The sequence below is a fragment of the Dreissena polymorpha genome, chromosome 6, assembly GCF_020536995.1.
Source record: "Dreissena polymorpha isolate Duluth1 chromosome 6, UMN_Dpol_1.0, whole genome shotgun sequence".
NCBI lineage: Eukaryota > Metazoa > Mollusca > Bivalvia > Myida > Dreissenidae > Dreissena > Dreissena polymorpha.
Window position 1 is genome coordinate 5,799,314 of NC_068360.1, and position 15,814 is coordinate 5,815,127.

Here is a 15,814-nt window from a genome sequence, read left to right on the forward strand (position 1 = left end):
ATATTGAATGCATAAAGGGTGTGTGGGTTAATGTGGACTACATAAATGGTGGGTGGGGTAATGTAGAATAAATATAGGGTCAGTGGGGTAATGGAGAATACATATAGGGTGGGTGGGGAAATATGGAATATATAAAGGGTGTGTCGGGTAATGTGGACTATTATAGGGTTGGTGGAGTAATTTTGAAAATATATTGGTTGTATTGGGTTATGTGAAATACATACAGGGTGGGTGAGTAATTTGGAATACATATAGGGTGTGTGTGGTAATGTGGAATATATATAGGATGGGTGGGGTAATGTGGAATATATATAGGGTGGGTGGGGTAATGTGGAATACATATTGGATGGCTGGAGTTATGATGAATACTTATACAGTTGGTGGGGTAATGTTACAGAAAATGTAGTCTCCTTGTTTCCTTTAATTTGGTAAACTGATAAAATGTTAAGATATAATAGAAATGCACATATTTTAATGATCAGGTGATCACGATTTGATTCTCCTGGTTAGTTGATATCTTTAGGAGCTTAATTAAAAATAGATATTGTCCAATGTTTTTTATTTCCCATTTTTATTATTCCTTTATTTGTTTCAGTCTACAGCCCAGCAATACTCTGCACCAAAGACAGGCGCCACCAATCCATTCTTATGATATTAGAAACTCTTGAGACAGTTTTGAAATTTCTTTTCTGAATCATTCATTCAGACTGAACTCATAGCCAAATCTTAATCCTGTTGAAAATACTAAAACTTTATATGATGCAGATTTTGATGGATCAAGTGATGTCCAGTAAGCGTTATTGGTAAGAATGTTAATAGTCAAAACTGGTGTACCAAATAAAAGTTATGCTTTCAGAATGTTTTACAATACAAAAACAGTGGTGTACAAGAGTTTGTTCAAGTGAGGGCTGCTAAAAACATTGGCATAACACGGAGCCACGTATGGCATAGCCATGATCCTGTATTATCCCAGTGGATCAAGAACCCAAAGGACAGAACTTGAAAGTATTACTAACTGTTACGTTCTTTGCCTGAACACCATATTTGAGAATCGTTTATGTTAGGCAAATTTCTAGTTGCAGGCCAAAGTCATTGTACATTAAGGATTACAAAGTAAATGGACTTTCAACAAACAAGTGATTACAAAGTAAATGGACTGTCAACAAACAAGTGCCGCAAGATTTGCTATTTATGAGCAATGGGTAAATTTATCAGTTAATTTAATTAATAAAAAGATGTAATGAGCAATTATTTATTATTTTTATTAATATTTAGCATAAATTTTGCTTGTTTTACTGTCATTTATGACGTTGTTTGATGCATAGCTAGTTCTAATAAATTCCATTTGTTGCTTATTTTTAAAGCATAGTAGGGCCATGAGTTGTTCTAATGGAATGCATATGTTTTGTTTTGTATGCCCTCATATTTGGATAAGATTTGCGTTTAAATAAGTAACAATGTATATATATATACATGTACATGTATTTACTAGTATGGTATACTCGCTACATCCATGTAGGCTGATGTATTTATTCAATATGATATTATTGGTTTCATATCGATATGTATAGCTTACCAACAAATATTATAAAAATGAAAAGCAATTTTTACAAAAAAAAATCTTTTGAGACACACAATATTTTTATGCCCCGACGGAGGGCATATAGTGATCGGACCGTCTGTCCATCCATCTGTCTGTCTTTCCGTCACACTTTGCATTAAGGTTTCGCATTTAGGTTTCGAAAAATGCTCATAACTTCTATGTCGCTTCAGATAGCAACTTGATTTTTGGCATGCATGTGTATCTCATGGAGCTGCACATTTTGAGTGATGAAAGGTCAAGGTCATCCTTCAAGGTCAAAGGTCAAATATATGGCTTCAAAGCAGCGCAGAAGGGGGCATTGTGTTTCTGATGAACACATCTCTTGTTGTTTGTGTTTTCTGAACAATTCTGGAAAAACTGTAAAAGTATATTTATACCCCAGCAAACCAAGTTTGTTGAGGTGTTTGAATCACCCTGTGGATCAGGATGTTGGTCCTTGGTTGGGTTGGTCTATCCAGCTGCACAAATGTTGTTTGTGTCCCTAACTAGTTAAAAGAAAATCTGCCTGTCAACATAATAGCTTATAGATGTCTTTTTTATGCCCCGGTCCGTCTGAAAACTTTAACATTGGCCATAACTTTTGCAATATTGAAGATAGCAGCTTGATATTTGGCATGCATGTGTATCTCATGAAGCTGCACATTTTGAGTGGTGAAAGGTCAAAATCAAGGTCATCCTTCAAGGTCAAAAGTCAAAAAATACAATCCAAGGGAAGTAAAATAGCTTTTAAAAGGAGATAATTTCTAAACCTGCAAAATCATACATTGAAATTTTATTTCAAAGCGGCGCAATAGGGGCATTGTGTTTCTGACAAACACATCTCTTGTTATATTATGTGGAAGTGCAAGATGTAATTTTTGTGAATTGTGAAATATTCTTTGCAGAGATATCTGCCCTCGCACTTATGCAAATTTTGGATGCTTAGACAATTTTACATGTGAACTAAGTTTTGTAATCTAATCTTTCAGTTTTCTGCGTATCAACAAGAATTTTTGAAGGCACATTTTTTTTTAGGTATAAGACAATATTAACTCATATTTTGCAATATTCTATGCCCAGTTAATTGCTGGAACTTAAGCAAATTTTGGAAACTTACCTACTTAGTACATTTATACTTTTTGTCAGGACTTCCTTTTCTGCATATCAACATAATATGTTTTAGGTATGATCTTTATTCTATGAAGAAGAGCAAGGCATTAATTTATTTATTTCACACTTTTTGTTCCAGAGTTATGTGCCCTTGAACAAAGGACAATTCTGAATACTTACATCATCATACATTCATACTCACAGTTTTCTGTGAATGCAATGGAAACTTTTAAGGAGAGCTATTTATACTAAGTTAATGTGCAAGACATTATTATGCCTCCCTTGAAAGAAGAGGGGGTATATTGTTTTGCTGGATGTTGGTTGGTCTGTCGGTCGGGCGGTCTGTCTGTCTGTTGGTAGACCAGTTCGTTTTCCAATCAATAACTTGTCAACGAATTGATCGAGTGGCTTGATACTTTACATGTGCATTGGCCTTGGACAGTAGATGACCCCTATTGAAATTGGGGTCACTAGGTCAAAGGTCACTGTCACAATATGTGAGAAAATCGTTTCTGATCAATAACTCGTCAACCGATTCACCGATCGGCTTGATACTGCCCATGTTCATTGGCCTTGACACTTGATGACCCCTATTGAAATAGGGGTTACTAGGTCAAGGTCAAGGTCACTGTGACAATAAGTGTGAACAATTTTTCCCATCAATAACTTGTCAACCAATCGACTGATTGGTATGATACTTCACATATACATTGGCCTTGACAGTATATGACCCCTATTGAAATTGGGGTCACTAGTTCTAGGCCCTGTATGGGGGGCATATGTCTTCGACTGCGGAACTCTTGTTTTTGTGTATGTTACATTATTTGTTGCAGACTTATGGGCCCCTGAACTAAGGATATTGATTCAATAATCAAAGTAAAAAAAATTCTTTTGTGTGTGAAACATTTGAAAAAAGAATGCCAAAATTGGCTCCACTAGTGTATAAGATAAGATGTATTTCGTCTCAATCTGAATTGCATATCATTATATCACTGTTTTAGTGGAAGCAATATTTTTGTAAACTTTATTTTACACATTCTTCTGAACATGTCATGGAATTGAAAAAAATGAGTACCTAAGTGTTCAATTTAAGTGCTTTGTTTAGTTGGTTTATTGAAATAAATTTGCTAGTTTACAGCCCGGGCTTAATGGAGGGTTATTGTCAGGGGACAAAAATACCACTCGTCCGCTCGTATTGACGAGTAAAATCTCGAAAGGACGAGTGAATTTCCCTAAAGCTCTTGTCCTACAGGACGAGTGAAAAAAGCTGATGTTAAAATATGTATTTTGTGACGAGTAAGACTTGTTTTCATTAAATAAAATCATTTTCTTAAATCATATCTATTCCGAAAGTAGATCGCGAATGAACCGGAAATTGTAATTGTAAATTTCATACAGCAGGTGCACGTTGTTATGCGAGACTGTGTCCCCAGTAAATATTGGCTTTTTGGTGTAAACTTTGCGCGTCCATGGTGACAGGGAACTAACCTATGCATTCACTGTAAGTATTGATTTTTAAAGAATTATTTAAACGCGAAGTAGAATCTACGGTTTCAAACCAGTCTGAATTTCGTCAGAAAAATGTCTGACATACGAGCGTTCTTTAAAGTTGGCGGTAGCGATGTTCAAACGTCCGAAACGGAAAGCACGCGAGTATTAGAAAAACGGCAAACACAAAATTGTCTTCAATTATTTATTGTGTGTTCCTCATAAATAAAGTAATTTATTTCACTGCTTAACATTTATTTTGTGATCAGCTGGCATGAACAACTGAGTAAGCAGCAATTTAGCAGTGATACAAGAAACTTTATTAGTCATATCAGCCCTTTGCAATCTTCATTTCACCCATATTTTAAGGACAAGTGCATGTGTTTGCAGGACGAGTGAAAATTTTAATGCACTTGTCCTGCAGGACGAGCGCAGTTTAGAAATATTTTTGTCCCCTGGTTATTGTCAATGTTGGTTGTCTGAGTAATTGCTGTTTTACATTTTCAAGCAAACCATCATTGGTATTGTAGAAAACTTCAAACTACTAAATCATTTCTGTTAATTTCAGTGTAAAAACAAGTCAACATAATGAACTACAGCTTGCTACGTTTCTGATATAACTGTTAACACCATGATAATAGGCATTTGATTGGTTGATTCACCAGATTGGTAACAGTTTATCTGTTATTCTCAGACTTATGATGTCTGAGTGCTTTTCCTTCTGTTCAGTGCATTAACCCTTTGCATGCTGGGTAATTTGTCTTCTGCTAAAATGTCGTCTGCTGAATTTCTAAAATTAGCATTTTCTTCGATTTTTTTCAAAGAATACTATCCGAATAGCAAACAGTTTGGATCCTGATGAGACGCCACGTTCTGTGGCGTCTCATCTGGATCCAAACTGTTTGCAAATGCCTTCAAGTTTTGGTTCCCGCACTGAAAGGGTTAACTTACAACGTGTTCTGCACTTAAACAACAGGACATTGTGAAATATGTATCCTATAATGGTGTTTGAGTAATGGTTGACCAGAAGATACTCATCTGTGGCGGAAAAATAATAGCTAATTGTTTCATTTTTGGAATAACTTGGATCTTTTCCCTAGACAGACTAGATTGTATAGATAAAGCGGTCTATGGTAGTCTACTCTTTTATCAATATAATTTTATGTATTTTTATTTAACTGTTGTACTGAAAGTGTATCATTATATTTTACTCATGCAGGGGTGACAGTAATTTAAGATCATACAAATAATTATGCTGTTTGGACAGAATAACAAATGTAACATAACAATCAAACTTTTAATTTGACTTTATTTGCTACATTACACTTTATTTGAAGAACTTTGGTCATACTCATTGTTAAGATAGTATCGCATTTTTCATGTATGTTTAATGAATTGATTTACTAGTTTATCAATGTGAATATTTTGTCAGTTATCGAGCTATGAGATATGTTGTTCATATATGGTAGACATTTGTTCTTGCTTTTACATATAAATGATTAAAACTTATGTTGCTTAAAATGTTTTTGGCAGGCTTCCAAATATGTCAATGTATATATATGTTGTTTATTTATTTTATTATGGACCCTTTCAAAGAAGTCAATGTGTATTGCTTTGCAACAGTCAGTTGGTCGGTGTGAAGTGAGCATGAATGATCAGGCTGCACAACATCAAAATAACTGTTAGACATATCACCATGCAAATTGGTATAATGGTTACTTTGATTGAAGAAAAGGATGGCTACGATTTATTTTAAGGCTGAAAGTCAAGGTCATGGAGGCTCGTAGCAAAATGTGCTGTTCCAAGATTGCTAAAATAGCCTTTGACATATGCACGTCTAAATTTGAATGTTAGTTACTTGAGAGGAAAGGAGCACGCCTATATAGATCAACAAGTCATAGGTCTATCTGGCAGGAGCTTTGAATAGAACATTTTATGTAATTGTATGTTCGTTGCTTGTGACATGTGTTCAACACTATATTTTCATAATACTTAACTTAAAATAATATTAAGTACCGTAAATCTGCGAATAAAATACGCACTTTTTTACTTGCCAATTTTTTCTTCAAGTATGGGGTGCGTATTATATACGAGTTTAGATCAGAACACAATTTTTCCTGTGAAGATTTTCAACTTATAAATCGTTGTTATTCGCTGCGTGGCATCCATTTTGAACCATTACATCACAGGGGGCAACAGGGCTCGCGCTATTATTTGCCATTTGAGCCATTTGCGAAAATATTTGAGAATTTGGCTCAATGAAAATCTTATTTGCAAAAATGCGAATATCTAGTAAAATTTCGTTGAAAACATCCGCCATTTATATCGGACTGGTTTTCTATATTTGTTTCTTTGTTTCAATGAAAGAGTTCGCAATTTGAACTATAAGTATTATCAGTAAATTTTAAAAGAAAGATATTACCTTGATTTTGAGACAAAGAATTTATAGAACCAGGTCTAAGAGGCATTTTGTGGAAAAAAACAATACTTGACAGCTTGACTGCATGAAAGGGTCATACATGTTTTCCAAACATCTTTTGTATGTGTGTTCATATGTGCTGATTTAAACAATTTGAGCTTAAGAACAAAATAAGCGTTAAGTCAATTGATTGTATTAGAAATTAACAACTGGGTAATTTTGTTAATTGGATATTAATACGAAAATTGTATGCAACTTTTTCCTCTTTTTAGATTGCAAATACATGCACACACTTAGGTAAGTGGCAATCAATTTTAAGTGCTATTTGTTAGTAAGGTTACTGAGACTTACTTAATTACATCTTTGAAACCTTTATATGATTCCACAGTTACTTATGTTTTTAGTTCAATTGCAATGAATGTTATCTGATGACATATTTATTAGCAAATTGAATTGAAATACTTTTTTGTTTCATATGTTTGTTCACAATTTAAAATATATAAAGACACATTTTAGATAGAAACTGAGTGTGGCCAAAGCACAGAATTACTGCAATTGTTATTGCAGTGGTATTGTTTCATTTCATGGCCATTCTTCGGTTTAAAAACAATGCAACTAAATTTGTAATGTTTGGTTTATGAGATGTTTTGAGATTTTATGCAGTATGTGTTGTGGGAAGTTGAGCTTTCGTTTTTGCTTGCAGTTTGCTTCAAGACTTAGTTGTGCAAATTTTTCATAATGCTCAAATTTGCCAGTATTTGTTTATAAGCGGTCACCAAAAAAATGATGTTTAAGCTAGAAAAAATAAACTGAAATAATACAGCATTTAAGGATTTATATTTTACTTTTACTTTGTTTATGTAGTGTTTTGGCTTTACAAATAAACAATAACGGATGTAGAAGTTGATAAAGCTGAATTCAATTGAAATAATTTAATTGTACCTTTCCAGATCGTTTGGTGTAATCTGACACTATTTGCTATGTCATTTGTGATATGTCAATTGTATCCTTTAAGTTTAAATAAATTGTAAAACAAATTTGTGATCACTTGCGCATTTCACAAAGACATCCCCAGTTTGCCGGACCCCTTCGTTTCCACTCTGTACCACCAGATTTTAACGTTCGATTCAACAGGAATGCAAAGTATTTGCTGAAGACTAGCTTCTTCGATCTACCTTCCACAGAACACAAAGATACGCAAGACAACATATGTCCTAGCTTGTATGTATGAAAGAACGTTATCAAGGTTTAATCAAGTGTCATGTCCAAGTTAATATGCTTTTGCAAAGTAGAAATGTATCATGTTGAAGCATCGTCATTAACTGGATTTTTACATTAACACACAGTTTCCTAAACACTATTTATAGCCTTGGCCCATGTATACGTATGTAAGAAATGTATGAGTTGTGTAAAAAATGGTAAAACTATCTTTATACATACAGAAAAGGCATTTGAAATATAAATTGTGATTATACTAACACACATTGATCAAATACGTAAGTGGTGTATGTGATGCGTACGGCCAGCACGTTACTTATGATCAGCCATGTAATTTACATAACATTCGACCTGCATCTTTATATTATAAAATACACAAACAACTCCAATTATCCCCTGCCTTGTTTACAAACCATATTAGCAATTCAAATACACATATACGGTAATCGATAACCCCACTGCGACTGTTGTCTAGGGTCACACCGGGAACGTGGCATTTTGTGTCAATTGTGTATTTTTGCCATGCTCCTCGTCTAAAACCCGTTGTGAACATGTTCATCAAACACTTCCGCTTTCTTCATACAGCGACACGGACTCTGCTGAAAACGTGCCACCTTGTGTACCTACAAAAACAAATTTGAATGTGAATGTGTGTTCTCATACGCCTGACAATCATGTTAATCTTTCGATAGGATCATTAAATGTATGTGGTCTGAAAACAAAATCCAATTATCCAGAATTCCAAGAATTAATTTCAAATTTTGATATTTTATGCACCCAAGAAACAAAACTTGAGAAATTTGACAAAATTGACATTCCTAATTATACATTTTTATCTAAGCCACGGCTTGAAAATTATAAGCGAAAATCAGGCGGCTTGGGATATTTTATAAAAAATGAAATTATGAATAAACTTACTGTAACAACACCAGAATCTAAATGCGAGTCCATTTTTTGGCTAAAAATAAGTAATGGTCAAGAAAATGTCACTATCGGTAATGTGTATACACCCCCAGAACAATCAAGATTTCACAATGATGATGAACTCTTTCTACTAGAAAATGAAATCGCTAATACGTGCACTCAATTCGATAATATTCTTTTAACGGGCGACTTTAATGGCTACACATCAAATTAACCAGACTACACCGACCTCGATAACTTCTTATCTGAACACTTTCAAATTGATGGAGGTACGATGAACGCGTGTTACCCATCACAAATATTGACCCAACTAGGAATCCCACTCCAACGTAATTCACAATGTAATAAAACAAATAAAACGGGACATAAACTACTAGACATATGCAAGTTTAATAACTTAATTATTATGAATGGTCGCTTTGGTAAGGACTCAAATATTGGGAAACATACTTTTAGAAATACCTCAGTGATTGATTATGCCCTATCGTCCATCAATTTATTTTATAAATTAAACGAGTTCGAGAAAATTGACGCTGACGGACTTTTATCAGATGGTCATAGCCTGTTATCTATCACAGTTAATTTACCCTTTGATGTAACCCTAACCCCGATCCCAGAAATAAACACTAAAAACACCCCCGCCCCCCTAAATGGAATCCTAATAAACAAAACGACTTTGTTTCTAATATAGACAATACAGAAATAAATGATATACAGGAATTGCTGAATAATCGTCCAAATAATGACATACAAACATTCTTACATAAACTTACCAATAAAATCTAAAATATCTTCCTACAGTCTGCGCGCAAATCGTTCCCTCACCAAATTAATAAACAAAGAAGTAAAACTTCTCATTTAAAAGCTACACCAAAACCATGGTTTGGGCCTCAATGTCACAAGGCACGAAATAAATACAATCACGCTCGTAAAGCTTACCAAATACACAAATCCACACTAAATAAACGTAACCTAGATTCGGCCAGCCGCCACTATAAACACGTGCTCAATACGTATATAAACAAACATAAATATACTGTAGAAAATAAGTTACGGTCAATGAACGCCTCAAACCCCAAAGAATATTGGAAACTTTTAAACAATATAAATAAAAGTAAAAAGGAAAGTGAAAGCCCTAATATCGAACAGTTTTTTAAATTCTTTAAAGATACTAACGCAACAATACAGCCAGATATATTGCCATCAGACCCGGATGAACATGGTACACCTGATACATACAATGTCGAAGCCTTGAATACACCTATCACCTGCAACGAAATAAATAAAGTGATTATAAAATTAAAGAATGGCAAAGCGCCATCACAAATTGACAATGTTTTAAATGAATTAATTAAGAACACTTCTTTCAAAATGCTCCCAATATATTGCAGTCTTTTCAACACAATTTTAGACACCGGAATCTTACCTGAAGCTTGGTTAATCGGTGCAATAAAACCCATATTTAAAAATAAAGTATCTAAGCTTGATCCTAACAATTACAGACCGATTACAATTTTAAGTTGTTTAGGCAAGCTTTTTACAGCTGTAATTAACAAACGAATAAACACTTTTCTAGAAGACAATAACTTACTTCATGAGAACCAAGCTGGATTTCGCTCAGGTTATTCGACATGCGACCATATATTTACATTAAATATGCTTATTCAAAAATTAAGGGCCGCTAAAAGAAAATTATTCTGTTCATTCATAGATTTTTCGGCTGCATTCGATTCTATCTGGAGAACAGGTCTGTGGCATAAAATACTTAAACTTGGAATTCTAGGTAAAATATTCACCATTATCACAAATTTGTATTCTAATATTAAATCCTGTGTTTCTCTCAATGGTGAACAATCCCAAATATTTTTTAGTACTTTAGGAGTGAGACAAGCAGAAAACCTATCTCCTATACTTTTCTCTATGTACATGAACGATCTTGATGCTTTCTTACAACAAACGTGTAATGGAATAAGTCTCGAAGTTAATATAAATGATGCCATCCACTTCCTAAAATTACTTATCTTACTATATGCAGATGACACCATAATCCTCGGTGAAAATGAAGAAGAATTCCAAAATAAACTGAATTGCTTCTATAACTACTGTACGACTTGGAAATTAAATGTCAATTATTCCAAAACTAAAGTTATGGTTTTTGGGACAACTAAAACCTCCAAATATAAATTCTACATAAATAACCAATTGCTCGAAACAGTCAAAGAATACAAATATCTAGGTGTCTTTTCTCTTCATCTAGAAGTTTTTTAAATTGTAGAAAATATCTCGTAGAACAAGCCAACAAGGCACTGTTCCACGTGTTCACAAAAATAAATAATCTTAATTTACCAAGTGACCTGCAAATCAAACTATTTGACCAAACTACAGTCCCTATTCTGACATATGGTTGTGAAGTCTGGGGATATGAGAATCTAGACATAATCGAGAATGTCTATTGTTCTTTCCTACGAAGAATCACTAAAGTTAAAAAATCTACGCAAAGATATTGCTTATATGCAGAACTTGGAAGATACCCGCTGGATATAATTATAAAAACAAGAATGATAAGGTTTTGGAACAAGATAATAACAAGCAAACACACTAAATTTTCCTTTTTGATGTATAAATTTATGATAAACTCACATATAAACAATAAATGGACTAACTTTATTTCCAGCATCTTAAACTCTACTGGCCTTTCATTTTTATGGTTACAGCAAGAGAACATTTCGACAAATAACATACATAAGCAAGTCAAGACAACTTTAACTGATCAGTTTATCCAGTGTTGGAATGCGCAGATACAATGTTCATCTAGAGGCAAAATGTATGGATTATTTAAAAATAATACCAACTTTGAACATTATCTTACAGCCTTACCTCAATCACTACGATTAAGTATGCTGCATTTTCGCACCGGCAACCATCTATTCCCAGTTGAGTCTGGCCGCTTTTCTCAAAACTTCATACCCCATGAGAATCGAAAGTGTAACCTCTGTAATACAAACGACATTGGGGACGAAATACATTACCTTTTATTATGTCCTCACTTCAAAGAAAAAAACAACAAAATTAATCCCTTCTAATTATACGCTCCGTCCAAACGTCATTAAATTCCATGATTTAATGTGCACTAACAATCCTGTCACACTTAAAAACACAGCTTTATTTATGAAACACTTAATCAATGCCTTTCGGCGCTCGTAATAAAATAGTTGCATACATGTACCTAAAGACACAGTATTTTCTTTTGAGAAGTATACCTCATATACCCTAGAATTAATGACCCACATAATAATATAAAACCTACCTCGCTATGGCGCACGAAATAATCCAATTGCCATTGTTAAAAGTTCCACTCTATTACGTTTACAAACAGTCGAACTCATCCATCAATGAAATATTACGCTACACTGTCTCATCACGTTTATATAACACTCCCGTCAATGAAATGCCAGTTATCGCTTCTAACGACAATCCACACAACGCAGGGGCACCATAGAGGGTTGTACGCTTATTACCGTTTACATTTTATGAACTGAAATTCCTGCTAAACGTCTAACCGAACTATTTAATCGCTTAATAGTTCCCCGACGGTTACCCTCCCTCATTTTATTAGACGGGAGAGTACTCTATTTATACTAGGAAGACCTACCTACGTTCAACCATAAAATCACATTAAAAAATGGATATTGCAAAAATTAAAACTCACTACTCGAATGCATGTTCTTGTATGTATTAAATAAAGGAAATGTCACGTTAAAAAATAATAAAAAATAAATAAATAATAATATAAAAAAAATGGTAGAACTATGTACCCTGTCTTATGTTAAGTGTAATCGTAATATTTGCTCTTCCTAGCTTTATAATCACCACTATCATAATCATCATGGTCATCACCATTGTCGTCATCTCGATCATCATCATGATTACTAGTATCATCATTATCAGTATTACTATCATTATTAGCATCGTTGTTGTTGTTTTTACTATTATTAGAAGTATTATTATAACTAACGCTGTTGTTGTAAATCATTGATCCTACTCTTTAATATGGAGTGTATCCACATAAATATTCCACCACTAACTGTTAACTATTTAATGTTGTTGTTGGTGTTACTTTTGTAGAAGTACTATTATTACAAATGTGGTTGTTGGTGATCACTATACATTATTTTGTAATTAGAACGAATTCACATACGTACTTAACTATTAATTATCCAACACCTACGGGTTCGAAACCCAAATTTTTTTATGTTTGTAGACAATATATTGTTTAAATAACCATTATGTTACTGACCCTCTACTGGAGAATTTTCACATAACAACCACTTTCCCAATTGATCTACTATGATTTATCGTATATAATACTGTTTGTTTGATATCTGTGTAATTATCTTATACATATGCTCACATGTTATTACAAAATGTCATTGTTTTGTAACCTGTGAAAACGAATAAAGTTCTGTTCTGTTCTGTTCTGTTCTATTGAGAGGAAAACGTTCAGTACACCATAGATAAGACAGCGGAGATAATAAGCAATATAAGTCTTAATAAGATATGTAATGGTGGATAAATATACTGAGTTTAATACCCAAACGAGGGTCACACTTTCTTTGAAATTGATTTTTGGAGAAGTTTCGTTGTGTTATGTGTTTTTTAGCTCATCTATTTTTTGAAAAAAATTATGAGCTATTGTCATCACCTTGGCGTCGGCGTCTGCGTCGGCGTCCGGTTAAGTTTTGCGTTTAGGTCCACTTTTCTCAGAAAGTATCAATGCTATTGCATTCAAACTTGGTACACTTACTAACTATCATGAGGGGACTGGGCAGGCAAAGTTTTATAACTCTGGCGTGCATTTTGACTGAATTATGTGCCCTTTTTATACTTAGAAAATTGAAAATTTTGATTAAGTTTTGCGTTTAGGTCCACTTTTTTCAGAAAGTATCAATGCTATTGCATTCAAACTTGGTACACTTACTTACTATCATGAGGGGACTGGGCAGGCAAAGTTAGATAACTCTGGCGTGCATTTTGACAGAATTTTGTGCTCTTTTTATACTTAGAAAATTGAAAATTTGGTTAAGTTTTGTGTTTAGGTCCACTTTACTCCTACAGTATCAAGGCTATTGCTTTCAAACTGCAAATACTTTCATGCTATCATGAGGTTACTGTACCTGGCAAGTTGAATTTTACCTTGACCTTTGAATGACCTTGACTCTCAAGGTCAAATTATTAAATTTTGCTAAAATTGCCATAACTTCTTGATTTATTATTAGATTTGATTAATACTTTGACAAAACTACTCTTACCTGACATACCACAATAGACACCACCCGAACCATCCCCCGTGCCCCCCCTCCCCCCCCGACCCCCCCCCCCTATTTTTTTTAAGATCATCTCACAAATGACCACCACACCCGCACACTATACCCCCACCCCCCCCCCCAATTTTTTTTTAAACGGTTAAAAAAACACAACTATTTATTTTTATTACTTTATGTTTGAAATACCGTCCAACCATCACACCCAAGAATCCCCCCCCCCCCCTTTCCCCACCCGAATCCCCCCCTAATTTTTTTTTTGTAAGATCATCTCACAAATTACCACCACACCCTCACACTATACACCCCCCACCTCACCCCCCCCCCCCAATTTTTTTTTTAAACGGTTAAAAAACACAAATATTTATTTTTATTATTTTATGTTTGAAATGCCGTCCAACCATCGCACTCAATAATTCCCCCCCTCCCCCCGATTTATATTTTTTTTGCATTTTTTTTTTCGCATTTTTGGAAGATAATGTTATAAATGTCCACACCCCACACTATACACCCCTCTTCACTCCACCCTCCCTCTTTTGTGATTGAAAATGAGAGTCCGTTCACCTTTAAAAAGAAAATGGATGAGCGGTCTGCACCCGCAAGGCGGTGCTCTTGTTTTTAATTGTTATAAGCAACAGAGTTGTAGCAATATATGCTTGTTTTGCTAGACGATACGGTTAAGTCGGTAAAATCTTATTAACCAAAAACAAGTCAATTGAATTTATTATTAGTCAAAATAAGGTCAAAATCGTGATCAAAGAGAGGTTAACTAATATGGACAGATTCGAAATAGTGTCTCTCAGTATAATTATCAAGAAGTTGTTGTAAGGGATACCGGTGCCATTATTAACGGTAAAATTGGTGACATGTATGGAAAGTCTGGCGGTGAGGGCATATCTCTCCCGCAGTCATCAATATACCGGCGCGTAGAATATCTATAAGTTCCTGATTTTTTTTTGCAACTTGACCTGGGCAGAACAATAACTTTTTAAAGTCTGAAGGTGGAAGCATTTTTAAATCTAGATACTTTAATGACAATGTTAATTTTTTTTGAATATGTATGTTAATCTTATCTCAATATATTTATATTCAAACATATAATGTAATTTTAATTTAGAATAACATTGTTCGATATAAGAGTTAAGAACACCTCCATTTTTTGCATTGACCATAGTTGTGAAAGAAGAGAGACTACTCTTAAGATAGTTAGCATAGCCTCTAATCTAGAGTCTTTACTTACTTCCCTTTACTAACACTACAACAGTTTTTGTCATGTCATGAGTAGTCAACTTAAGTACTAAAGCAGTAAAACCAAGCAACTCAAAGTTGGGCAAGTTAAACAAATATTCAATCTCATGTTATGACACATTTTGCAAGGCGAGGCAAAGTATTGTCATTCAATACAATTACTTTGAGAGTGCATATCTTCATGAAACACGTATCCACTGTACATGTCATGGATTAACTCACAGAACAAATCTTGACTGCACATCTTTATACTATACTTCACTTGGCGTGATCATGGCCTCTATTCGATTAATTTACTATGCAGTGCAATAGAAAATAGTCTTAAATGCACCTGGGATACTAAACTATATAATACATTGTAAATCATTCGCTGGTGATCCGATCGCTGCCGATGAGATGAATGCTTGAGTTTTTAGAGTTTTCATTGCCTGCATCGGTAAACGTGTCATATGTACATGCAGAATCAAGTAAAGTCAAGTAAAGTCGGATAATCGGATAATAATG

The 15,814-nt window shown here is 34.2% G+C and overlaps 1 protein-coding gene and 1 long non-coding RNA gene across 2 annotated transcripts in view; one reads left to right on the plus strand and one right to left on the minus strand.

The window, feature by feature from the left end:
* LOC127834174 (arf-GAP domain and FG repeat-containing protein 1-like) overlaps positions 1-7,636 on the plus strand; it is a 58,674-nt gene extending 51,038 nt beyond the window's left edge. Inside the window, exon 13 of the mRNA XM_052359817.1 lies at positions 596-7,636. Coding sequence (XP_052215777.1) covers positions 596-652 — 57 coding nt within the window. The 3' untranslated portion in view covers positions 653-7,636. The remainder of the gene's footprint in view (positions 1-595) is intronic.
* Positions 7,637-8,204: 568 nt separating this feature from the next.
* On the minus strand, positions 8,205-12,227 carry LOC127836188 (uncharacterized). Its single transcript, XR_008028644.1, has 4 exons — positions 12,049-12,227; positions 11,619-11,733; positions 9,918-10,009; positions 8,205-8,440 (listed from the first exon to the last, which is right to left on the minus strand). It is a non-coding gene; the product is annotated as an uncharacterized LOC127836188 (long non-coding RNA).
* Between the last annotated feature and the right edge of the window lie 3,587 nt (positions 12,228-15,814).